This window comes from Microcaecilia unicolor, chromosome 3 (assembly GCF_901765095.1).
Source record: "Microcaecilia unicolor chromosome 3, aMicUni1.1, whole genome shotgun sequence".
NCBI lineage: Eukaryota > Metazoa > Chordata > Amphibia > Gymnophiona > Siphonopidae > Microcaecilia > Microcaecilia unicolor.
The window spans coordinates 141538457-141565017 of NC_044033.1; the positions used below are offsets into that span (position 1 = coordinate 141538457).

General features: G+C 45.3%; 1 protein-coding gene across 3 annotated transcripts in view; it reads right to left on the reverse strand.

The window, feature by feature from the left end:
- STRN (striatin) overlaps positions 1-26561 on the reverse strand; it is a 370558-nt gene that overhangs the window by 199181 nt on the left and 144816 nt on the right. For all 3 annotated transcript variants that reach the window (XM_030196411.1, XM_030196410.1, XM_030196412.1), the window contains exon 4: positions 6996-7074. In XM_030196411.1, coding sequence (XP_030052271.1) covers positions 6996-7074 — 79 coding nt within the window. The remainder of the gene's footprint in view (positions 1-6995; positions 7075-26561) is intronic.

The window sequence follows — 26561 nt, forward strand, 5'->3', positions numbered from 1 at the left end:
ATCCAGTTACATTGGGCGCAAGATTTAAACCAAATCGTTCCTAAACTTTTATCACACTGACCTCCCGGATTCTCACTTTGGTGATTAGTGCAGACCTAAGGGAGTGCTAATTTTGAATATTACACAGGGCATATTTCAATAAATCTCCAATTTTTTTAAAATGGGGGGGGGGGGGGGGGGGGAGAATGCACACTCTTATGTACAAAGTGCCAACGGGACCAGGGCTTTTTCTTCTACTCTCTCTGGGATTGCTTTTTAGTGCAGGCATTTTGGACGGCTGTTTTTCAGTACTTACTACTACTACTACTATTTAGCATTTCTATAGCGCTACAAGGCGTACGCAGTGCTGCACAAACATAGAAGACAGTCCCTGCTCAAAGAGCTTACAACCTGGAAATTTTATTGCATTCGCGTATTTCAGTTTCTCCCTTTGGAGTTCTTTTAGATAAATATGAGCTCTTTTGCAGAGCAGAGACGCCCAGCAATTGATTCGTAAAGCCTATATTTTAGGTAAACAAGTCATTTTGAGCCTATGGACAGGTGATTTGCCCCTTGAATATTGGCAATGGTGTAATAAATTTCATGACCTCATGTTATTAGAACATAGGGGAGCATGTTTGTCCCCCAGACGCAGAAAGCGTTTCCACTCTACATGGGGGTCCTATATATATTCTCTGAATCCTTGAAGGTGCAGTTTAGTGGTCAATTCTCTTTGAGGGTTCTGGGGCCTACATAGACTTTTCTTTCATCTGCAATATCCTTGTAATTGGATTGTTTTGTTCCCATTCACACCATTCTCTATGAGACTAGGGGTGGGTGGGCTGGGGGGAAGGGATTTTTTGTTCTCCACCTTGGGAAAAGGTGGATTATAAATCTAAAGTCCCTTAAATTTAAAGGGCCAATACCTATTAAAGCTTTAAAAAAACATGCACAAAATATGACTGACAATTTCATGGAAGCTACATTTTGTATTTTTGTATGTGGCCATCTCTGGGAAAAGATGAAAAAATTAGGATCCAAAATATTGAGAATGGTTAGGGATGGGGGAGGATGGGTTCTACGGAATATAGCAGCAGTAATTTGATTTAGAGACTTCAGTCATACCGGTTTGACGAATGTATAACTCTTTTATAAGTACATAAGTATTGCCATACTGGGAAAGACCAAAGGTCCATCGAGCCCAGCATCCTGTTTCCAACAGTGGCCAATCCAGATCACAAATACCCGGCAAGATCCCAAAAATGTACAGAACATTTTATACTGCTTATCCCAGAAATAGTGGATTTTACCCAAGTCCATTTAATAACGGTCTATGGACTTTTCCTTTAGGAAGCCGTCCAAACCTTTTTAAAACTCCGCTAAGCTAACTGCCTTTACCACATTCTCTGGTAATGAATTCCAGAGTTTAATTACACGTTGAGTGAAGAAAGATTTTCTCTGATTCGTTTTAAATTTACTACATTGTAGCTTCATCGCATGCCCCCTAGTCCTAGTATTTTTGGAAAGCGTAAACAGTCGCTTCACATCTACCCGTTCAACTCCACTCATTATTTTATAGACCTCTATCAAATCTCCCCTCAGCCGCCTTTTCTCCAAGCTGAAGAGCCCTAGCCACTTTAGCCTTTCCTCATAGGGAAGTCGTCCAATCCCCTTTATCATTTTCGTCGCCCTTCTCTGCACCTTTTCTAATTCCACTATATCTTTTTTGAGATGCGGCGACCAGAATTGAATACAATATTCGAGGTGCGGTCGCACCATGGAGCGATACAAAGGCATTATAACATCCTCATTTTAGTTTTCCATTCCTTTCCTAATAATACCTAAGATTCTATTTGCTTTCTTAGCCGCAGCAGCACACTGAGTCGAAGGTTTCAACGTATCATCAACGACGACACCTAGATCCCTTTCTTGGTTCATGACTCCTAACGTGGAACCTTGCATGACATAGCTATAATTCAGGTTCCTCTTTCCACATGCATCACTTTGCACTTGTTCACATTAAACGTCATCTGCCATTTAGACGCCCAGTCTCCCAGTCTCGTAAGGTCCTCTTGTAATTTTTCACAATCCTCCCACGATTTAATAACTTTGAATACCTTTGTGTCATCAGCAAATTTAATTACCTCACTAGCTACTCCCATCTCTAGGTCATTTATAAATATGTTAAAAAGCAGCGGTCCCAGCACAGAGCCCTGGGGAACCCCACTACCTACCCTTCTCCATTGAGAATACTGACCATTTAACCCTACTCTCTGTTTTCTATCTTTTAACCAGTTTTTAATCCACAAAAGAACACTACCTCCTATCCAATGACTCTCCAATTTCCTCTGGAGTCTTTCATGAGGTTCTTTGTCAAATGCCTTCTGAAAATCCAGATACACAATATCAACCGGCTCACTTTTATCCACATGTTTGTTCACCCCTTCAAATAAATGTAGTAGATTGGTGAGGCAAGATTTCCCTTCACTAAATCCATGCTGACTTTGTCTCATTAATCCATGCTTTTGAATATGCTCTGTAATTTTGTTCTTAATAATAGTCTCTACCATTTTGCCCGGCACCGACGTCAGACTCACCGGTCTATAATTTTCCAGATCTCCTCTGGAACCTTTTTTAAAAATCGGCGTTACACTGGCCACCCTCCAATCTTCCAGTACCAAGCTCAATTTTAAGGATAAATTACATATTTCTAACAATAGCTCCGCAAGCAAGCTCATTTTTCAGTTCTATCAGTACTCTGGGATGAATACCATCCGGTCCAGAAGATTTGCTACTCTTCAGTTTGAAGAACTGCCCCATTACATCCTCCAGGTTTACAGAGAATTCATTAAGTTTCTCCGACTCGTCAGCTTCGAATACCATTTCCGGCACCGGTATCCCATCCAAATCTTCCTTGGTGAAGATCGAAGCAAAAAATTCACTTAATCTCTCCACTACGGCTTTGTCCTCCCTGATCGCCCCTTTTACTCCTCGGTCATCTAGCGGTCCAACCGATTCTTTTGCTAGCTTCTTGCTTTTAATATACCTAAAAAAAAATTTTACTATGTGTTTTTGCCTCCAACGCAATCTTTTTTTTCGAAGTCCCTCTTAGCTTTGCTTATCAGCACTTTGTATTTGACTTGACATTCCTTATGCCGTTTCTTATTATTTTCAGCCCCCTCCCTACCCATCTTCAAATTTCTGCTTAAAACTCACCTCTTCAATGCTGCTTTCGGCACCTAACCTTTCGAGAAATATAGTATGCCCTATCAGATTGACTCTACACTTGTCTTTTAGATTGTACACTTGTCTTTAGATTGTAAGCTCCTTGAGCAGGGACTGTCCTTCCATGTTAAATTGTACAGCGCTGCATAAACCTAGTAGCGCTTTAGAAATGTTAAGTAGTAGTAGTAGTCGGTTCCTTCTTCCATTTTCTGAAGGATTTTCTTTTAGCTCTAATAGCTTCCTTCACCTCACTATTTAACCACGCCGGCTGTCGTTGGTCTTCCGTCCTCTTTTTTTTTTAATATGTGGAATATATTTGGCCTGGGCTTCCAGGATGGCGTTTTTGAACAGCATCCATGCCTGATGTAAATTTTTGACCTTCGCAGTCGCTCCTCTAAGTTTTCTTTTCAACGTTCTTCTCATTTTATCATAGCCTCCTTTTTTAAAGTTAAACGCTAACGTATTTGATTTCCTATGTATACTTACTTCAAAGCTAATATCAAATCCAATCATATTATGATCATTGTTATCAAGCGGCCCCAGCACCATTACCTCCCGCACCAGATCGTGCTCTCCACTAAGGACTAGGTCTAGAAATTTTCCTTCTCTCATCGGTTCCTGTACCAGCTGCTCCATAAAGCTGTCCTTGATTTCATCGAGGAATTTTACCTCCCTGGCGTGTCCCGATGTTACATTTACCCAGTCAATATCAGGGTAATTGAAATCACCCATTATTATTGTGTTGCCCAGTTTGTTTGCGTCCATAATTTCCTTTAACATTTCTGCATCCGTCTGTTCATCGTGGCCAGGCGGATGGTAGTACACTCCTATCATTATCCTTTTCCCCTTTACACATGGAATTTCAATCCACAGTGATTCCAAGACGTGTTTTGTTTCCTGCAGAATTTTCAATCTATTTGATTCAAGGCTCTCGTTAATATACAATGCTACCCCCTCCACCAATTCGATCCACCCTATCACTACAATATAATTTGAACTGCCAGTGTTACTCTTATTTGTTAATACCTCACATTTCCTTTTGTTCACAAGGTTTACAGTTGGCGTTCTTCATATTGTTCTCATGATTGTGTAAGGGATGCAGTGGAGATACCTGTAATATAAAATTTTGATGACAGACTACCTTACTCTCTTTTTACGATGCATGTTGTTTCTCTTTAAATTTGACTGTTTGTCCAAGATTTATTTTTGCTGTGTTCTCATCAATAAAAAAAAATGTAGAACCATAAACAGCCAAAAACAACAAAAAAGACTACCACTAAAGAATGATGTGGTAGTTTTAGGGTTTTTTTTTTCTTTTTCAAATCCTGCACATTTTTGTATTCTATACATTGTGCCAATTTTCTTTGGGGCAATCTGAACTGTCAGAGGGGTCTCCCAGTTTTTTTTTAGTAAAAGTACTTTTCATAAAAGAATGGGGAGGAACTAAAACCCTTTCTTGGTGGAGAGTCAAACTAGAACTTCAAAAGGTTCTGAACAAGGTTCTTCCTCTGTTTCTAGTTTAAAAGATATAATATGGGTCATCTCATGGACAAAGCCTGGAAAAGATATAATTTCTGGGGGAGACTTATCAGACACGTCATTGGACTCCTCATCTGACAAGTCCTGGGGGTCATGATCGGTCTTCCCAAGAAAGGCCTGAGTCTGACTCTTCAAAGTACTGCTCATAAGGAGCACGGGGAAGAATGTCAACCAGAATGTCAGCTTTGTGGCAAGATACGTCAAGGCATGTGAGCTTCTGAAGTTGGAGAGAGCTCTTCTGCCAATGACAACGCATGCGTCGGTCAGGTGTGAGCTGCTCCCAACGGTCAACGTCAAGCTGGTGTATGGGACTTTTACTGTGACTGTCTCTCTGATATATCCAAGGTTGGGCTGAGGCTGGCACAAGCACCCTGTAAACCTGCACAGACTGTGATTGCAGTAGCCTTATAAGCTCTTCCTTGAGAATAGCCCGAATTTCCACATGAAAATTAGGCATCAGTACCAGCTGAGAAAGAGATGTGGACGCAGCCCGAGAGGTAGCTGTGCAGGCTTAGATCTGGAAGATCTCGAAGGCTCTCGATGTGAAATGAGCTGAAGAGGAGAGCAATCACTGTGGCACGGACACTTCCAATGCATAGAGGATATCGATACAGCAGAGGTATAGGACGAGTGTCTGGAGGGAGAATGATGGTGATTCTTCGGAGGCTTTTTGCGCTGCAGATCCCTCAATGCATGCAGCCCTGATGACGAGGACATAGAGTCTTGACAGGTTTGGGACATCAAGTCCAATGTAGCACCCCCTCGATGTTGCATGGGTGCACCCAACATCAGTTCCGTGTCGATTACTGAGTCTCCTGCCGTACTCGATGCGGATGCTGCTGTAGATGCAGAACCAAAATGTTTTTCACACTGGAGTCTGCAGGCTTTAAGGGACCTTGCCTTCATGTGCTGGCAGAGGTTACAGTGAATGTCTCAGTGGTCTAGACCTAGGCAATGAACACACCAATTATGGGGGGGTCTTTGCATGAAATAGTCCTATTTAATAGAGTACACTTCTTAAAGCCACATAGCACCCTCAATGACATGTAGGGAAAAAAAAGGCCAACACAAGGTCAAAAGGCTCTATGGCCTGGGGAGCTTGAGTAACCCCAAATCTGGAAAAGGTCGATACTTCCTGGGTAGGGAAAATGGCTCAGAGGCCCCTTGAGCCAAAAATTGAAAAATCAAGAACATATATTAAAAAATGAGTAAATTATACAAATTATGACTGAAGAGGATAAAAATACAAAGAAAATATATCCCGAAAAAGGGAAGGCACCAAAGGGCAAAGTTTTTCATGCTCGGGGGAGATCACAAGTACAATCTCTCTGCTCCGCGGAAAATGAAAAACTGTTGGTCCTGTGGTCGTACATCAGGTAGGAAGGCACCTGCGCGTGCCCAATGGGGGCACTGCCTCAAAGATTTAAAATGACAGTGCAAGTGGCAGTGTCCGCACCAGGCTCCGTGAATCACGACACCCATATATAAGAATATTATGCCTGTTTATCCTTTGAGAATAGCTATTTCCTTAGTTTGATCTCCTCGTTATTATAGTAATTATTATAGTATTATAGTAGTCTACTCCCCTCAGATTTTGTGATCTAAGGAAGAGAATCAATATTTTCCTTTGGATTTTAACAAATATTTATTTTTATACTTTCAAGACATTTTCACAAATTAAAAACATTAACTTTCTCCCTTATTGTTTTTGCTTGTTTTATTACATAAGTATTTTTTGTTCTCCACCTTGGGTAAATGTGGATTATAAATCTAAAGTCCCTTAAATTTAAAGGGCCAATACCTATTAAAGCTTTAAAAAAAACATGCACAAAATATAACTGACAATTTCATGGAAGCTACATTTTGTATTTTTGTATGTGACCATATCTGGGAAAAGATGAAAAAATTAGGATCCAAAATGTTGAGAATGGTTATTTTTCATATCATGAGTCCAAAAGCAGTCTGCAAAAGTTACATATTTGAACTTCTGTAACTATTTCTTCACATACAAGGATGGGGTTTGGACTGTTGTATTAGAAATCATTTGTTCTAACAGAATTCATTAAAACCTCATTTTTTGTTTCTGGAGACTTTGAATATGATATGGTTTGTTTGTTTTTTTGTTACATTTGTTCTAAGTCAACCTCTGTCCTTCATAGATAACAGAATATAAATCAAAAATATAAAATAAAATGGGATGTAACTGATTTCTTTAACTGTAATGAGAATGTCATCTATATTACAGCACTTACTGTCTGAGCAATTGTCGACCTTGTTTCCATGTTAGTTGGCTGTTCTGTGGAGGCTGTAATTCAATTTCATTCCCTTCATCTGAAAAATAAAAATGTATTAGAAAAGTCATTTTGTATTATCTTAATATAAGAAAAGATGAAAACATAAAAGTAATAAGTCACTTGGTACTTAAAGTATGTTTTTAATCCTAAAAGTCAGATGTCAAAGATTTTTTTTCTATTTTGTGCCCATGGAAGAAATGCTTGGTAAATATGATTTTAAATGTATTTGACTATTTACCTCTTATGAAATCATATATTTAGCATAATAAAACTAGCAATCCCAAGAGTGGAGTAAAAACAGTGCTGAATTAAATCAAATTACCACTAGATACGTACAGGAAGGACTTCATTCTTTTTTTTTTTTTGACCGAGTTCTTTTTTTATACTGTTTTCCCAAGATAAAAATAGGTTCCACAATAATGCTGATGGCATGTAGACAAATTAAGACAGTTTGCCATTAGAACCATACAAAACTATGGCCCCATCACTATAATGATGCTCTCTTTGAGAGGCAAGTTTGGTATTCTTTTACTACTTTTGAAATTATAATAGCATTTTAAAACATATCATTTGCATAGTCAGACATATTTTCACAATGTAGATTTGGTTTTTTTAAAGCATATTCAGGGTATTAAAATGCCTAACATAAATCAGCTGAAAATGCAACTGTAGAAGTAGCCTGCCTTGGGTAATGGAACCCCTCTACCAAATTTTACCATACTTTAGAAAATTCAATAAAAGTAAAATTCACCAACATTTCTATTCAGCAAAATTATTGTTTCATAAATAGCTTAACATTGAAAGATATTTGGGCCTGCAAGATATTTCTTAGGCAGTTTTAAAAGAAAATGCTTTTCAACTCTGCACAATATGTATTCAGCCAAGGAGGTTTGATAACAGGAGTTGGCATGAGTCTATCTGGCCCATTATGTGGGCTAAAGCCAGTAGGCTGAGCTTGATGCACTATTAATTACATTGTTTTGGGTGTACCAAGATGGTGGCAGCTGCACTGGGGAGAATTAAAACCTCCTTGGGTTGAGACCACCTTCAGACTTGTGACATCATGCTGTCTCCTGTATCAACACTCCTTGTATTCAGCTCTGTTGTGAAGAAATTTAGCCTTGCAAATATATTATTTTCAAATTCAGGATATAGGCCCAAATATTTATATTATTTTCATTTACTAGTAAATCTATATTGAAGTAATTATTATTTATTGCACTTGTATCCCACATTTTCCCACCTATTTGCAGGCTCAATGTGGCTTAAAAGATCAAGGATGACAAAAAGATCTAAGCAAACAGTTATAGAAATATGACTTTCAGAATAAGGGTGAAGTGATGAAGTGTTATAATTAAGCTATGGATTCTCGTGGTAGGCCTTGTTGAAGAGATAGCTTTCTATTTCATGTACTGTTTCATGATTCCTCTCTCTCCTTCTCTGCACATATCTAGCAGATAGCCAAGACCTGTCGCTTCTTCCTCTTTAACATCAGCAAAATTCGCCCTTTCCTCTCTGAACACACCACCCGAACTCTCGTCCACGCTCTCATTACCTCTCGCCTGGACTACTGCAACTTACTCCTCACCGGCCTCCCACTTAGCCATCTATCCCCCCTTCAGTCTGTTCAGAACTCTGCTGCACGTCTCATATTCCTCCAGAACCGATATACTCATATCACCCCTCTCCTCAGGTCACTTCACTGGCTTCCGATCAGATACCGCATTCAATTCAAGCTTCTCCTTCTTACCTACAAATGCACTCAGTCTGTTGCCCTCACTATCTTTCTACCCTCATCTCCCCTTACGTTCCCGCCCGTAACCTCCGTTCACAGGATAAATCCCTCCTCTCAGTACCCTTCTCCACCACCGCCAACTCCAGGCTCCGCTCATTCTGCCTCGCCTCACCCTATGCTTGGAACAACCTTCCTGAACCCTTATGCCAAGCCCCCTCCCTGCCCGTCTTCAAGTCTTTGCTTAAAGCCCACCTCTTCAATGCTGCGTTCGGCACCTAACCCTTACCGTTCAGTGAATCCAGACTGCCCCAATTTGACTGCCCCTATCGGACCGACCGTTCACTTGTCTATTAGATTGTAAGCTCTTTGAGCAGGGACTGTCTCTCTTTGTTAAATTGTACAGCGCTGCGTAACCCTAGTAGCGCTCTAGAAATGTTAAGTAGTAGTAGTAGTAGTTTTTCAAGCCAACAAAAACTGTAATAAATTATACATAAGAGATCAAAAAACAGTTTGTCCTTGCGGTACCAAATATGGCAAAGACTGAAAATGGGCCAGATCGGACCGGGGTTCCGGAAAAATAAAGCCCCCAAAAATGGGACCAATGGGTTTCTATGGGAGAAGCCATTTCAGAAGATGCAGCATACAGACACTAATTCATTTTAACCCAGGCCTGCCAAACATGTAGCCCACGTTATAGTATCTAATGCGAATTCTAGATTTGGCATCTGATTAATTACATAGTGTAAATTTGGATGCTAAGTAATTGCAATAAGAAGAACAGAGCGGATTAATGCAGACCATCGATGAATGTGCAGCTGTTGTAGTTGAGTTTGTTGAGTTTGACATACCTGTTGTAACTAGGGAATTGCATCTTTCAAACCCGTCCTCTTCTCATCTCATCCCAGCTGCTGCTCCTTATGATCTTGGGCAAGTTACTTAACCCTCCACTGCTTCAGCTACAAAGTTACCCCTCCCCCCTGTTTACTAAGTCACATGCTAATGCCGACACACGCGGTTAAGTAAACAGGGAGGTTAGATTTTAAGACTTCCATGTGCCTGAATGTAACTCACTTTGAGCTACTACTGAAAAGGTATGAGCTAAATTCCAGTAAATAAATCTCTTCTCCCAGTCACAGGCTCACAATTTCATCTATATCAACAAAATAAACAGATGTACAAATATTCTATGAGAGATGCTCCTCATGCCCCCCCCCCCCCCCCACCCCGATGCTGCCATTCCCCTATCCCTCTGGGTTGGCTCTTAGCGATTCAGATGTGTGTGACATCTTTGCTCTAATTTTTTTTATGTAAATCATCTTTATTGGGGGTTTTGTAAGATAACAAAAACATACAGGGCCAAATTATAAACATTATTAACTAGTTATGTATGTATATAACAAAGAACCATATGCTTCAAACATGAAGCATAAACTACAGAATGGGCAGATGCGAGAGAGATGCAATACAGTACATCGGTAATTGTTGAGCGATTGGATAAATAATTACCGAGCGTAAGCCATTTACATTTACAAGTTAGAGAAATAAACTTCAGAGAAATTACCTTTGTATTACATTCAAATAGCATATTTTTGCTTGGAGCAGGACCAGCACAGTAGAAGAGTTTACTTTTAAAAGATTTGATTGGGGTCCAGTGAGCTCTGTGTTGAAGGAAGAACAGAGATTGGGTGATAGAAAAAAGAGACAGGCGGTCTGGGCTGGGGTCACATAACCAGAAGCGAGACCATTGTCAGACAACTGTTCACCAGTATTAGCTTCCCAAGCTCTCGGTGAAGAAACATAAAATTGTTTAAAAGTAAGTTTGGTGAATCTTGTAAAATAGTGATGTGGAATAAATGCCAGTGTGGTGAGAATCAAGGAGAGATTGAAAGGGAAGAAAATGAAGTAAAACTAATATTGGAGAAGGGTAGTTAGTGGGGTTCCTCAGGGGTCTGTGCTAGGACCGCTGCTTTTTAATATATTTATAAATGATTTAGAGATGGGAGTAACTAGCGAGGTAATTAAATTTGCTGATGACACAAAATTATTCAAAGTTGTTAAATCGCGACAGGATTGTGAAAAATTACAAGAGGACCTTACGAGACTGGGAGACTGGGCGGCTAAATGGCAGATGACGTTTAATGTGAGCAAGTGCAAGGTGATGCATGTGGGAAAAAAGAACCCGAATTATAGCTACGTCATGCAAGGTTCCATGTTAGGAGTTACGGACCAAGAAAGGGATCTGGGTGTCGTCGTCGATAATACACTGAAACCTTCTGCTCAGTGTGCTGCTGCGGCTAGGAAAGCGAATAGAAAGTTGGGTATTATTAGGAAAGGTATGGAAAACAGGTGTGAGGATGTTATAATGCCGTTGTATCGCTCCATGGTGCGACCGCACCTTGAGTATTGTGTTCAATTCTGGTTGCCGCATCTCAAGAAAGATATAGTAGAATTGGAAAAGGTGCAGCGAAGGGCGACTTCCCTATGAAGAAAGATTAAGGAGGCTAGGGCTATTCAGCTTGGAGAAGAGACGGCTGAGGGGAGACATGATAGAGGTATATAAAATAATGAGTGGAGTGGAACAGGTGGCTGTGAAGCGTCTGTTCACGCTTTCCGAAAATACTAGGACTAGGGGGCATGCAATGAAACTACAGTGTAGTAAATTTAAAACAAATCGGAGAAAGTTTTTCTTCACCCAACGTATAATTAAACTCTGGAATTTGTTGCCGGAGAAAGTGGTGAAGGCAGTTAGCTTAGCAGAGTTTAAAAAGGGATTGGACGGTTTCCTAAAGGACAAGTCCATAAACCACTACTAAATGGACTTGGGAAAAATCCACAATTCCAGGAATAACATGTATAGAATGTTTGTACGTTTGGGAAGCTTGCCAGGTGCCCTTGGCCTGGATTGGCCGCTGTTGTGGACAGGATGCTGGGCTCGATGGACCCTTGGTCTTTTCCCAGTATGGCATTACTTATGTACTTATGAGGTTAATGTGTTGTAAGGCCTTATGCAATCTGAACCAGTTACAGCGAATGCTACATACCTGTAGAAGGTATTCTCCGAGGACAGCAGGCTGATTGTTCTCACTGATAGGGTGACGTCCACGGCAGCCCCTCCAATCGGAAACTTCACTAGCAAAGTCCTTTGCTAGCCCTCGCGCGCCCGCGCGCACCGCGCATGCGCGGCCGTCTTCCCGCCCGAAACCGGCTCGAGCCGGCCAGTCCAGTATGTAGCAAGACAATACACTTCAAGGGAAGACACAACTCCAAAGGGGAGGCGGGCGGGTTTGTGAGAACAATCAGCCTGCTGTCCTCGGAGAATACCTTCTACAGGTATGTAGCATTCGCTTTCTCCGAGGACAAGCAGGCTGCTTGTTCTCACTGATGGGGTATCCCTAGCCCCCAGGCTCACTCAAAACAACAACCATGGTCAATTGGGCCTCGCAACGGCGAGGACATAACTGAGATTGACCTAAAAAATTTACCAACTAACTGAGAGTGTAGCCTGGAACAGAACAAACAGGGCCCTCGGGGGGTGGAGTTGGATCCTAAAGCCCAAACAGGTTCTGAAGAACTGACTGCCCGAACCGACTGTCGCGTCGGGTATCCTGCTGCAGGCAGTAATGAGATGTGAATGTGTGGACAGATGACCACGTCGCAGCTTTGCAAATTTCCTCCATGGTGGCTGACTTCAAGTGGGCTACCGACGCTGCCATGGCTCTAACATTATGAGCCGTGACATGACCCTCAAGAGCCAGCCCAGCCTGGGCGTAAGTGAAGGAAATGCAATCTGCTAGCCAATTGGATATGGTGCGTTTCCCTACAGCCACTCCCCTCTTGTTGGGATCAAAAGAAACAAACAATTGGGCGGACTGTCTGTGGGGCTGTGTCCGCTCCAGATAGAAGGCCAATGCTCTCTTGCAGTCCAATGTGTGCAGCTGACGTTCAGCAGGGCAGGAATGAGGACGGGGAAAGAATGTTGGCAAGACAATTGACTGGTTCAGATGGAACTCCGACACAACCTTTGGCAGAAACTTAGGGTGAGTGCGGAGGACTACTCTGTTGTGATGAAATTTGGTGTAAGGGGCCTGGGCTACCAGGGCCTGAAGCTCACTGACTCTACGAGCCGAGGTAACTGCCACCAAGAAAATGACCTTCCAGGTCAAGTACTTCGGATGGCAGGAATTCAGTGGCTCGAAAGGAGGTTTCATCAGCTGGGTGAGAACGACATTGAGATCCCATGACACTGTAGGAGGCTTGACAGGGGGCTTTGACAAAAGCAAACCTCTCATGAAGCGAACAACTAAAGGCTGTCCTGAGATCGGCTTACCTTCCACTTGGTAATGGTATGCACTGATTGCACTAAGGTGAACCCTTACGGAGTTGGTCTTCAGACCAGACTCAGACAAGTGCAGAAGGTATTCAAGCAGGGTCTGTGTAGGACAAGAGCGAGGATCTAGGGCCTTGCTGTCACACCAGACGGCAAACCTCCTCCAATGAAAGAAGTAACTTCTCTTAGTGGAGTCTTTCCTGGAAGCAAGCAAGATGCGGGAGACACCCTCTGGCAGACCCAAAGAGGCAAAGTCTACGCCCTCAACATCCAGGCCGTGAGAGCCAGGGACTGGAGGTTGGGATGCAGCAGAGCCCCTTCGTCCTGCGTGATGAGGGTCGGAAAACACTCCAATCTCCACGGTTCTTCGGAGGATAACTCCAGAAGAAGAGGGAACCAGATCTGACGCGGCCAAAAGGGAGCAATCAGAATCATGGTGCCTCGGTCTTGCTTGAGTTTCAACAAAGTCTTCCCCACCAGAGGAATGGGAGGATAAGCATACAGCAGACCTTCCCCCCAATCCAGGAGGAAGGCATCCGACGCCAGTCTGCCGTGGGCCTGAAGCCTGGAACAGAACTGAGGGACCTTGTGGTTCACTTGAGATGCGAAGAGATCTACCAGGGGGGTGCCCCACGCCCGGAAGATCTGTCGCACCACACGGGAATTGAGCGACCACTCGTGAGGTTGCATAATCCTGCTCAACCTGTCGGCCAGACTGTTGTTTACGCCTGCCAGATATGTGGCTTGGAGCACCATGCCTTGACGGCGAGCCCAGAGCCACATGCTGACGGCTTCCTGACACAGGGGGCGAGATCCGGTGCCCCCCTGCTTGTTGACATAGTACATGGCAACCTGATTGTCTGTCTGAATTTGGATAATTTGGTGGGACAGCCGATCTCTGAAAGCCTTCAGAGCGTTCCAGATCGCTCGCAACTCCAGAAGATTGATCTGTAGATCGCTTTCTTGGAGGGACCACCTTCCTTGGGTGTGAAGCCCATCGACATGAGCTCCCCATCCCAGGAGAGACGCATCCGTGGTCAGCACTTTTTGAGGCTGCGGAATTTGGAAGGGACGTCCCAGAGTCAAATTGGAGCAAATCGTCCACCAATACAGGGATTCGAGAAAACTCGTGGACAGGTGGATCACGTCCTCTAGACCCCCGGCGGCCTGATACCACTGGGAGGCTAGGGTCCATTGAGCAGATCTCATGTGAAGGCGGGCCATGGGAGTCACATGAACTGTGGAAGCCATGTGGCCCAGCAATCTCAACATCTGCCGAGCTGTGATCTGCTGGGACGCTCGCACCCGCGAGACGAGGGACAACAAGTTGTTGGCCCTCGCCTCTGGGAGATAGGCGCGAGCCGTCCGAGAATCCAGCAGGGCTCCGATGAATTCGAGTTTCTGCACTGGGAGAAGATGGGACTTTGGGTAATTTATCACAAACCCCAGTAGCTCCAGGAGGCGAATAGTCATCTGCATGGACTGCAGGGCTCCTGCCTCGGATGTGTTCTTCACCAGCCAATCGTCGAGATATGGGAACACGTGCACCCCCAGCCTGCGAAGCGCCGCTGCTACCACAGCTAGGCACTTTGTGAACACCCTGGGCGCAGAGGCGAGCCCAAAGGGTAGCACACAGTACTGGAAGTGGCGTGCGCCCAGCTGAAATCGCAGATACTGTCTGTGAGCTGGCAGTATCGGGATGTGTGTGTAGGCATCCTTCAAGTCCAGAGAGCATAGCCAATCGTTTTGCTGAATCATGGGGAGAAGGGTGCCCAGGGAAAGCATCCTGAACTTTTCTTTTACGAGATATTTGTTCAGGGCCCTTAGGTCTAGGATGGGACGCATCCCCCCTGTTTTCTTTTCCACAAGGAAGTACCTGGAATAGAACCCCAGCCCTTCTTGCCCGGATGGCACGGGCTCGACCGCATTGGCGCTGAGAAGGGCGGAGAGTTCCTCTGCAAGTACCTGCTTGTGCTGGAAGCTGTAGGACTGAGCTCCCGGTGGACAATTTGGAGGTTGAGAGGCCAAATTGAGGGTGTATCCTTGCCGGACTATTTGGAGAACCCACTGATCGGAGGTTATAAGAGGCCACCTTTGGTGAAAAGCTTTCAACCTCCCTCCGACAGGCAGGTCGCCCGGCACTGACACTTGGATGTCGGCTATGCTCTGCTGGAGCCAGTCAAAAGCTCGCCCCTTGCTTTTGCTGGGGAGCCGCGGGGCCTTGCTGATTCGCACGCTGCTGACGAGAGCGAGCGCGCTGGGGCTTAGCCTGGGCCGCAGGCTGTCGGGAAGGAGGATTGTACCTACGCTTGCCAGAAGTATAGGGAACAGTCTTCCTTCCCCCGAAAAATCGTCTACCTGTAGAGGTAGAAGCTGAAGGCTGCCGGCGGGCGAACTTGTCGAATGCGGTGTCCCGCTGGTGGAGAGACTCTACCACCTGCTCGACTTTTTCGCCAAAAATGTTATCCGCACGGCAAGGCAAGTCCGTAATCCGCTGCTGGACTCTATTCTCCAGGTCGGCGGCACGCAGCCATGAGAGCCTGCGCATCACCACACCTTGAGCAGCGGCCCTGGACGCAACATCAAAAGTGTCATAAACTCCTCTGGCCAGGAATTTTCTGCACGCCTTCAGCTGCCTGACCACCTCCTGAAAAGGCTTGGCTTGCTCAGGGGGAAGAGCATCAACCAAGCCCGCCAACTGCCGCACATTATTCCGCATGTGTATGCTCGTGTAGAGCTGGTAAGACTGGATCTTGGACACGAGCATAGAGGAATGGTAGGCCTTCCTCCCAAAGGAGTCTAAGGTTCTAGCGTCCTTGCCCGGGGGCGCCGAAGCATGTTCCCTAGAACTCTTAGCCTTCTTTAGGGCCAAATCCACAACTCCAGAGTCATGAGGCAACTGAGTGCGCATCAGCTCTGGGTCCCCATGGATCCGGTACTGGGACTCGATCTTCTTGGGAATGTGGGGATTAGTTAATGGTTTGGTCCAGTTCGCAAGCAATGTCTTCTTCAGGACATGGTGCAAGGGAACAGTGGACGCTTCCTTAGGTGGAGAAGGATAGTCCAGGAGCTCAAACATTTCAGCCCTGGGCTCGTCCTCCACAACCACCGGGAAGGGGATGGCCGTAGACATCTCCCGGACAAAGGAGGCAAAAGACAGACTCTCGGGAGGAGAAAGCTGTCTCTCAGGAGAGGGAGTGGGATCAGACGGAAGACCCCCAGACTCCTCGTCAGAGAAATATCTGGGATCTTCCTCTTCCTCCCACGAGGCCTCACCCTCGGTGTCAGACACAAGTTCACGGACCTGTGTCTGCAACCTCGCCCTGCTCGACTCCGTGGAACCCTGTCCACGATGGGGGCGTCGAGAGGTAGACTCCCTCGCCCGCATCGGCGAAGCTCCCTCCGCCGACGTAGTCGGGGAGCCTTCCTGGGAGGTGGCCGCGGTCGGTACCGCACGCGGGTACCGACGTCGGGGACCTCAACCTGGGCGATGGGCCAGCCGGCGCCACGCTCGACGGTACCGGTGGCGCAAGCACCGCCGGTACCGGAGGGGTAGGGCGCAACAGCTCTCCCAGAATCTCTGGGAGAACGGCCCGGAGGCTCTCGTTTAGAGCGGCTGCAGAGAAAGGCTGAGAGGTCGATGCAGGCGTCGACGTCAGTACCTGTTCCGGGCGTGGAGGCTGTTCCGGGCTGTCCAGAGCGGAGCGCATCGACACCTCCTGAACAGAGGGTGAGCGGTCCTCTCGGTGCCGATGCCTGCTGGGTGCCGAATCCCTCGGCGACCCAGAGCTCTCGGTGCCGACACGGGGAGGAGACCGGTGTCGATGCTTCTTCGATTTCTTCCGAAGCATGTCACCGGAGCTCCCCGGCACCGACGAGGAGGACGTCGAATCCACCCGTCGCTTCCTCGGGGCCGAGACTGAAGAAGGTCGATCTCGGGGGGGCTGTACCGCAGGAGCCCTCAGGGTAGGCGGAGACCCACCCGAGGGCTCACCGCCACCAGCAGGGGAATGGACAGCCCTCACCTGCACTCCACCCGATGCACCACCGTCCGACGACATCAGCAGACGAGGTCCTGGTACCACCGACGTCGATGCAGCTATCCGATGTCTCGGCGCCGATGCAGAGGCCCGATGCCTCGATGCACTCGATGCAGGGGCGGCCGAGGAAGATGGTCTGGACGCTGACGACGTCGATGCACTCGAAGATCCCGGTGCCGATGCCGACGAAGAGCCCGAGAACAACACGTTCCACTGGGCTAGTCTCGCTACCTGAGTCCGCCTTTGAAGCAGGGAACACAGACTGCAGTTCTGAGGGCGGTGCTCGGCCCCCAGACACTGAAGACACGACGAGTGTCGATCAGTGAGCGAGATAACCCGGGCGCACTGGGTGCACTTCTTGAAGCCGCTGGAAGGCTTCGATGTCATGGGCGGAAAAATCACGCCGGCGAAATCAAAAGCCGAAATGGCGAAATTCGAAGCACCAAATTTAGAGGGAGAAAAAATCTCGACCGAGGCCGAAAAAAGGCCTACCCCGACGACGAAAGAAAACTTACCGGGGCAAAAAAGCTGGAAGTACGGAGCTTTCCCGAAGGAAAAAAACACGTTCAAACAAATTGGACGCGCGAGGTCGACTTTCCGGGGCTCGACACGGCGAAAACACGACCGTACCGAGTGCGGACAAAAGAAGACTGGCCGGCTCGAGCCGGTTTCGGGCGGGAAGACGGCCGCGCATGCGCGGTGCGCGCGGGCGCGCGAGGGCTAGCAAAGGACTTTGCTAGTGAAGTTTCCGATTGGAGGGGCTGCCGTGGACGTCACCCTATCAGTGAGAACAAGCAGCCTGCTTGTCCTCGGAGAAAGTCGGGTTTCTTTTTTTTTTTTTTTTAATATGTTTATTAAAGTTTTTAAACAAGTATACTCATACAAATTGTGTGCATCAGACATTCAACATCTATGCAATGAGTGTATAACAATGAACAAGGTTTCCCCTCCCTCCTCCCTACCCTCCCCCCCTTTTAGCAAATCCCCAAATCCAGCCAAGGGTCAGTGAGTTTAAGTCTCTGGGTAAGTCTTTCACAAAGGAGGGACAATCAACTTGGGAGCATCTAGATCTATCCCTCTTCGTAGTCTCCATGTTCTATAACAGAGGAGTGGCCTAGTGGTTAGGGTGGTGGACTTTGGTCCTGGGAAACTGAGGAACTGAGTTCAATTCCCACTTCAGGCACAGGCAGCTCCTTGTGACTCTGGGCAAGTCACTTAACCCTCCATTGCCCCATGTAAGCCGCATTGAGCCTGCCATGAGTGGGAAAGCGCGGGGTACAAATGTAACAAAAAAAAAAAAAATTCCCATTGCTGATTGAACTTTGTTATGTGTCCATTCTTCATAGCTGTCATTTTAGACATTTGATAAAGATAGTCCATCTTGTGTAGCACTTTTATTATTGGTGGTGCTAATAGGCTTTTCCAAGCGGCAGCTAGGGAGATTTTTCCAGCCACCAGCCATATCGATGTTATCCGATGTTCTGACAGTCTAACTCCAGGTGGGCGGATATGCAATAAACAGACCTCTGGTTTAGCAGGATAACGTACCCCAGTTACCTGTGCAAACATGTCCAGCAACTCTGACCAATATGTCTGAATCTTTGGACAGGACCACCAAATATGAAGCATATCTCCCACTTCTGCACATCCCCGCCAACAGAGATCAGATCCCTGACCATACATTTTTACCAATCTTTTAGGCGTATAATACCATTGATATAATATTTTATAACTATTTTCAATCATAGAACTAGAGATTGAGACCCGTAACATATGTTCTAGTGCTTTTTCCCATTGTGTGTATTCTATATTTACTTGTAGAGCCCGTTCCCAACGCTGAATATAGTGTAGTATTGGTCCCTGATCTCGTAGCAGGGCCCCATAAAGGCGGGAGACACATCCCCGATGGCCTCCCGTCTTCATTGCTTTTTCTATGTCTGTCTCCTCTAGTGTCAACTCTGTTTTAGCTCTCTTATGAACATAGTCTCTAACGCGATTATAGTGGAATAAGTGATATGCTGGGAGGCCATAGTCCTCCTGTAGTTCTGTAAATGGTACCATTTGGCCCTCCTCCCAAAGTTGTCCAGCCCCCCTCTTCTCCCAATGGCCATAGAGTGGATTATCCGTTCCCATCGGGCAACCAGGGGCTGTCCTTATTGCCATCTGTTGGAAATATGTTTTAGTAGGAAGACGGTTCCTCCGTATAGTCAGCCAAGTTTGCAAAGGATATTGCACTGCTAATGGGGCTTGCCTAATATAGGCCTGTATTTGTCCTCTAGGCATCCACAATATAGAGTGCAAGTCCCGCAGTCCCAACCAATGTTGCTCCATCGGGAGCCAAGGCTTGACATTCCCAGCGCTCCACTGGGCTAATATACGCAATTGCGCCGCTCAATGGTATAGATGAAAATTTGGCACTCCCATGCCCCCCAATTTCTTTGGCTGAAACATAACAGTTGCTCGTACTCGTGGCGGTTTGTGTTGCTATATTTAGGCAAATACTTTTCGGTTAAGTTGGCAAAAGAATCCTGTAGGTACTGGCAATGGCAAGGCCAGGAACAAATATAAAAGCTTAGGCAAGACCATCATTTTGACAGCTGCCACTCTGCCCAACCAGGACAATTCTAGACCTTCCCACCTATCCAGTTCTTGGAAGAGCTCCTTCAATTTCGGGGGAAAATTGGCCTGATGTAAATCCACCAAGTTAGGTGTTAGCTGAATACACAAATATCTAAGGGATTTGGTAACCCATTTCACAGGGAATTGTTGTCATAGGTAAATCATCTCTGCTGGTTGTAACCCAAATCCCAATGCCTCTGATTTGCTCATATTTACTCTAAATCCGGATATGCATCCATACTGGCTCAAGCCATGTATTACCTGAGGCAGGGAGGCACTCGGATCGGTCAACGTAAGGAGGATATCGTCCGCAAATAGCATGACTTTGAGGCATATTTTCAAAGCACTTTGGGAGGCTAAGTTCCATAGGTTTCTATGGAACTTTGGGAGGCTAAGTGCTTTGAAAATATGCCTCTTTGTGTTCTAGTCATCCCACAGTGAGGCCATGTATATGCGGATGTCAGCGTAGATGTTGGGCCAGTGGTTCTATTGTCAAAGCGAACAGTAAGGGCGACAATGCACATCCTTGGCGGGTCCCTCGCTCCAATGTGATCGGGTCTGAACTAATCCCATTAATTCGCAAAGTAGCCAGCGGCTTGGTATACAGCAGTCGGAGCCATACAAGAAATCTGCCCGTAAAGCCCATATGCTCTAAAACCTCGAACATAAAATCCCAATTGACCTGATCAAACGCCTTTTCGGCATCGAGGGATATAGCATCATGGGTTGTCGGGTGTGGACTGCCTCTTGGATAAAGTGGAGTGCCCTTCTAACATTATCAATGGCCTGTCGCCCTATGATAAAACCTGTCTGGTCCCCCTGTACTAATTTTGGCATAAGTTTTTGGAGTCTCTTGGCTAGTATTTTAGTAAAGATCTTATAATCAGATCCCAACAGTGATATCGGGCGATATGAGCTACATTGTTGTGGATCCTTCCTGGGTTTTGGTAAAACAACCACACTGGCCAACCTCCAAGTATAACAGAGTCCTTCTTGGAACTGCAGCTCATTAAAAGCCCTAACCAGCAATGGTGCTAAAAGTTTATTATAGGATTTATAAAACTTGTTTGTAAACCCATCGGGCCCTGGGGCTTTGCCGTTCGGTAGGTCTCTAATGGCCCACTGTACCTCTTCTAGTGTGATGGGAGCTGATATCGTCTCCCTCTCGGTTGGCGACACTGTGGGAAGCTCAGCTTGTTTAAGATATTCCCAGGTCTCTTGAGGGTCTGCAGCCTCTTCCGCTCGATACAATGCTTTATAAAAAGTGGAAAAGACCGCATTAATAGTTTCACGAGTGTTGCATAAATTACTCTCCAGGTCTCGAACAGCAGCAATATGGGCGCTTGTGGACCACTTTTTTAGTTTATGTGCCAAAAGTCTAAAGGCCCAATTCCCAAATTCAAAATGAGCCTGTCTCACCCGCTGTAACTGCTCTGTTATCTCTGCCAGCTGGAGTTCCCGAAGCTACATCTGGAGAGCATGCAGATGGTGTTGAACCTCCCCAGTGGCTCCCTGCTGATTAGCCTGATTAATAAGGGATGTCAACTCTATATGTATTTGCTGGGTCCGTCCTCTTGCCTGCCGTGCCATATGTACCTGTAAGGCTATAACTTTTCCCCTGATTACTGCTTTGCACCCTTCCCACAATATCCCAGAGAACACCTCTCCATTGTCATTAAAGTCAATATAGTCTTTAATATCCTTTTCCAACTTGGTGGTTAGTGCAGGATCAGCTAATAATTTATCACTGAAGCACCACTGCGAGGGTTCCAAGCCTTTTGCCCTCAGTATTATCTCCAGCACTACAGGCGCATGGCCTGACCAGGTCCTCGGGTGGATTTGAATGTTTTCTATGCTATCCAGTAAAGCTAAGGGTCCCATCCATAAGTCAATACGGGACTGGGAGTTGTGAACTGCAGAATAATATGTATATCCTCTGGCCTGTGGGTGTCTATGTCTCCAGATATCTATTACTTGCCTCTGCCGCATAAATTTGCATAGTTGGTCCCGATCAGCCTGTGAGTAACGAACCCCTGGTGTGGTGTTATCTAATGTTGGCTGTAGTGTCAGGTTGAAATCTCCGCCAATCAATAGTGTGCCTTCAATATGCTTGGAGAGGAGCACCGAGAGTGCCAAATAAAAGACCCCCTGTTGATTGTTGGGCGCATAAATATTTAGGAGCGACAGGACCTCCCCCTCCACTTTTACTATCAGCAGTAAGTATCGGCCCTCCTTATCTCTCACTACTCGCTGTACCTGCCAAGGATATCTATGTTACAGCACTATCAGGACTCCATTCTTTTTCCTCCCCAAAGAATTGGATGCAAAGAATATCTGTTGGCCTTTCTTAATATGGCATAATCTTTCTGCTGTTTGAATTAGGTGAGTCTCTTGGACAAATGTTATGTCCTCCTTTAAGCGTTGGATCTCCCTAAACATAAGTTGTCGTTTTCCTGGAGAATTAAGCCCTTTTACATTAAGGGTCATGCATGTTACAGTACTCATCTACTCTGTAATATGGTCCCTCTCCGCCCAGTTCTCTGTTCCTGATGTCTTTGTAAGTCTCTCTCTCCAACCCTCGGCTGTGGTATAATCTGAACTTGCTGTTCCCAACTATCAACTCCCTTGCCCTCCCTTCCCAACCTAAGACACCCCTCTATCAAAATCATGGGTTGTCTGAAAAGAAAGTGACCCCCCATCCTCGCATATGATCTTTTAATAGCTTAATCCCCATATTAGATGTAGCAACCTAATGTTATTGCTATCATAAGGATTTGACCCCAACATGCATCAACATTCACAGTCTAAACATTGTCACAAATATAAAAGTTCATATACCAGACACCGGTTTGATGCTCTCTAGTGGTTCTTGTAAATTCTCTTGTTAGTTCTGGGCTTTGTCTTCCATTCTCCGCAGCTGTGTGTCAGATTGCTGGCGTTGGAGTCGGCCCTTCCCTGCAGTTATTCTTTGCCAACGGGGTTTATCTCTTGAGGCTGAGATGTGCTTCTGTGCTATAGGAGGATCTCCCTTCGGTCAGTCTTCTGGAAAGGTCTCTGCAACTTCTGCAATATCTCGCACTTGATGTTGTTTCCCATCTTTGTAAAATCACAGTACAAATGGATGTCCCCATCTGTATTCAATACCTTTATCCGCCAAGAATCTCGTGAAGGGTCTGAGCTCTGCTCGTCTTTTCAACGTAGCTGCCGCAAGATCCTGATAGCGATTTTTGTTACAGTCAGCTCACAATCTGCATAGTGTGGTGTGTCCAGGAGACCTCAGAACCGCACATTACACCGGCGGCTCCGGTTCTCAAGGTTTTCAACTTTGTCCCATAATTGCTGGGTTTCTCGCCTAGTCTCCCAAAATTGAGCATCAAGATATTGAAGTGACTCTGTTTGTTCGTCAAGGCGATCCTCCGTCTCAGCTACTCTGATCCCCAGCGAGCCAATTTCTCCTCGCAGTTCCGCCCCTAGTGCTGTAAGTTCTGCTCGCACTGCTGTGATTATTTCTGTCTTTATATCCTGTAACCACCCGTGGATTTCTTGCATGCGGGTCTCCTCTTGAATTTGGCCCTCACCAGTGGCGAATAGTGGCGGGAAGAGTTGCGCTGGGCTCCCCATGCGTGAGTCAGATGAGCGGTGCTCGGGATCGAGCGCACTCATGGTCGCAGTGGGGCCTTGATACGCGAAGGCTTGCAGGTTGGTTATCGAAGTTCGTGAATTCTTCATAAATAGAGTCGCGCAAGATTCAGTTCTGATTTCCACCTATTTGAAGATCGCACTGATGTTATCGACGCATGTGGGGTGTCCTTTTTGCTTAGGGCTAGTCGGAGCTCGTGGCTCAGGCTGCCATTTCGGGTGGTGACGTCACTTCCTCCCCGTTACAGTCGGGTTTCTGCTGCACAAGACATTTCCGTGGACTTTATTTTTCCTCCGGAAATGGTGTGCGCTCAAGGCAGGACTACCGCCAGCGGCCACGTTGGGCCAGCGGTAGTACTGGAAGAGCGAGCGGTGAGCCCATGTTGGGCTTATCTCCACTCTGAAAAAGGATCCCTAAATGATAAAGGAGTCAAATTATTTCCATTATGCCAGAGGGGCCAACCAAAGGACTTATTATCAATCTTAATTAAAGGATTATTCCAAATTGACATATCATAAAGAACATTTGAATTATTCGAGAGATGAGAATTGAATCTTTTATCATCAATAGTAGCGGAAATAACTAATACAGGTGTAACTTTTTTTTTTTTAAGTGCAATCATCTTAGAGAGTAGGTGTAACGGTATAGGGTGTACTAAGTGCCTTTCGAATAAAAGCCAGGTAGGGAAAGAGGGAGGAGCACACTTCAAATTTAATTTAACATCTGTAAACAAAGAACATTTTGAAGCTTGGTTCAGAATAAAATAATGATAATGTGTGAAGTTTAGAAACTTAACTCCTACCCTTTTATTTGGGAAGACGGAGAAACTTTAAGGCAATGCAGAGAGGTATTCTCTTCCACAAAAAGTTGATTCTATCTACTGATTTGTAGAAATGACTTGGAAAGTGAAAGGGTAACATGCTTATAATATAGTTTATTTTTGGTGTTAGCGTCATTTTAATTGACTCGTCTGCCCCACCAGCTAAGAAACAAAGGGGACCAGTGAGACGTTATATCCTTCAGAACAGAAAAAAGAAGAGCAATATTTTTATTAGTGGTAGTTTCAATGGACTTGTTGAAATAAATACCTAAATATTTAATGAAATCTGATTATATTTTAAATGGGAAGGAGGCTAAATCTTAAAAGTCAACCAAATTATTAAGAGGAAGACATTCCATTTTATCCCAATTCACTTTATAGCCTGATAATTGGGAAGTCTTTAATTTAGTTAAAAATATGAGGGATTGAATTGAGGGTAGTAAGAAAGTCATCTGCGTAAAGGGATAATTTAACTTCAAAATTATTAATTTTGTAACCCTCAATTAGTGGATGTTGTCCAACAGCAATGGCTAAAGGTTCAATCGCCAAATTAAGTATGAGGGGACAAGGGACAACCCTGTCTTGTACCCCTGGACACAGAGAAGGTAGACACAAAGCATATCATCAACAAAGATTCTGGCTTGGAGGTTTAAATACAGAATCCTAATCATGTGAATAAAAGATGTACCAAAACCAAACCAAGAGAGAACTTTAAATAAATATGACCATTCTACTAGATCGAATACCTTCTCTGCATCCAGAAAAAGTACAACCAAGGGTTGTGAATAATTCTGCAATAAAGAGAGTATATTGCAAAAAAGCTGTGAATCATCAGAAGTGCATCTATTTGACATAAATCCATTTTGATCTGGATGGATTAATTATGGGAAAATGGAAGACATCCTTGAAGTTATTAGTCTGGAATATATTTTACTGTCAAAATCTGTAGGTGAGATAGGTCTATAATATGCTACATAAGTAGGGTCTCTTCCTGGTTTAGGTAGAACAACAATTTTAGCTTCAACAAACGAGCCAAAAACCTTTTCATCATTAATCTAATATAATAATTTGCACCTCCAATGTTCTGAAGCTGACTCTGTGGCAGTGTGGCAGTGAAGCTCTGTAGTGTTCGTAGGGTTCATAATTGCCCCGCCCTCGAGGGAACTCTGTATAGTTGCCAGGGAAAGAAACGCAACGTCAGAAGGAGAAGGGACCAATCACAGGTCTCGCACTCGCTCTCAGTGCCCCGCCCTCGGAGAAAAGGGAAGGCTGCATATAATATTCACCCACCGGAAGTTCGTTCCCTCCCTCCGAGTTCCAGGGTCATCGTCCGTCCCCCCCTCCCTCCCAATTCCAGGGTCCTCCCTCCCTCCGAATTTTAAAAAGTCATCCTGACTTACCTCGCGCAGTAAAAAGCATACAGGCTCGGCACTTACTTCAATTTTCCCTTCTCTGTCTCTCAGCCCTGGTCCCTCCCTCGATGCCAGCCGCCGTAACCCCGACGAGGTAAGTCAGGATGACTTAAAATTCAGAGGGAGGGGGCCTGAAACTGGAAGGGAGGGAGGGACAACAACCCTGGAACTGGGAAGACGAGAGGGGGACCCTGGAACTGGGAGGGAGGGAGGGGGGACGCTGGAACTTCCCTTAAAAACATTAATGGCAGAAGGTGATTACCTTGCTAGCACCCATTTCATTTCAATGAGAAACTGGCTTTTTTTACTAGTATTATTATAAAAGGAATATAAGAGGGGACAAAGGTCTAAAGAGAAGGCTTACATTTGGCTGGGGCCAGGTGCTTTGTTTAATGGAAAGGATGTAATGGCTGTCTTGATTTCTGCTAAAGTAATAGGGGAGTCGAGTGGTTTAATTTGAGACTGTTAAAGTTTCTGCACTTTCTAAGTTTCACAAATTTTATTTTTGCTGATACATTTATAAGTTTCCTCTATAAATGTAATATTATTAAACTTATAAAAAATAATTTTTTTAAGTTTCTGCAGGTTGAAGCTCAGGTCCTTTTTGCTTGCTTGCTAATCGAGAGCTGGATGTCACGTTTGTGACCATTTCCTTGTCTATGCTCACCTCACCCTCTGGTGGCCAGACCTGGTGGCTGCAATGGACTGTCTATTTACTGTCACCCGTTACAGACTTCAGCCCAGTTCAGTACAGATCTTCCGGGCTGCCAGAATTGCTTTCCTTGTTTGTACCTGAACAGCACCCATAGTTGCCTTGTGATTGCTGCAGCTGAGCTTTAGCAGCTGATGGGCTTTATTAATCACCTAGAAACTTCTGTGTTTGCCTTTGCATCGTCAAAGGTCCTTGGTATGTGGGTGTGCTCTGTGCACT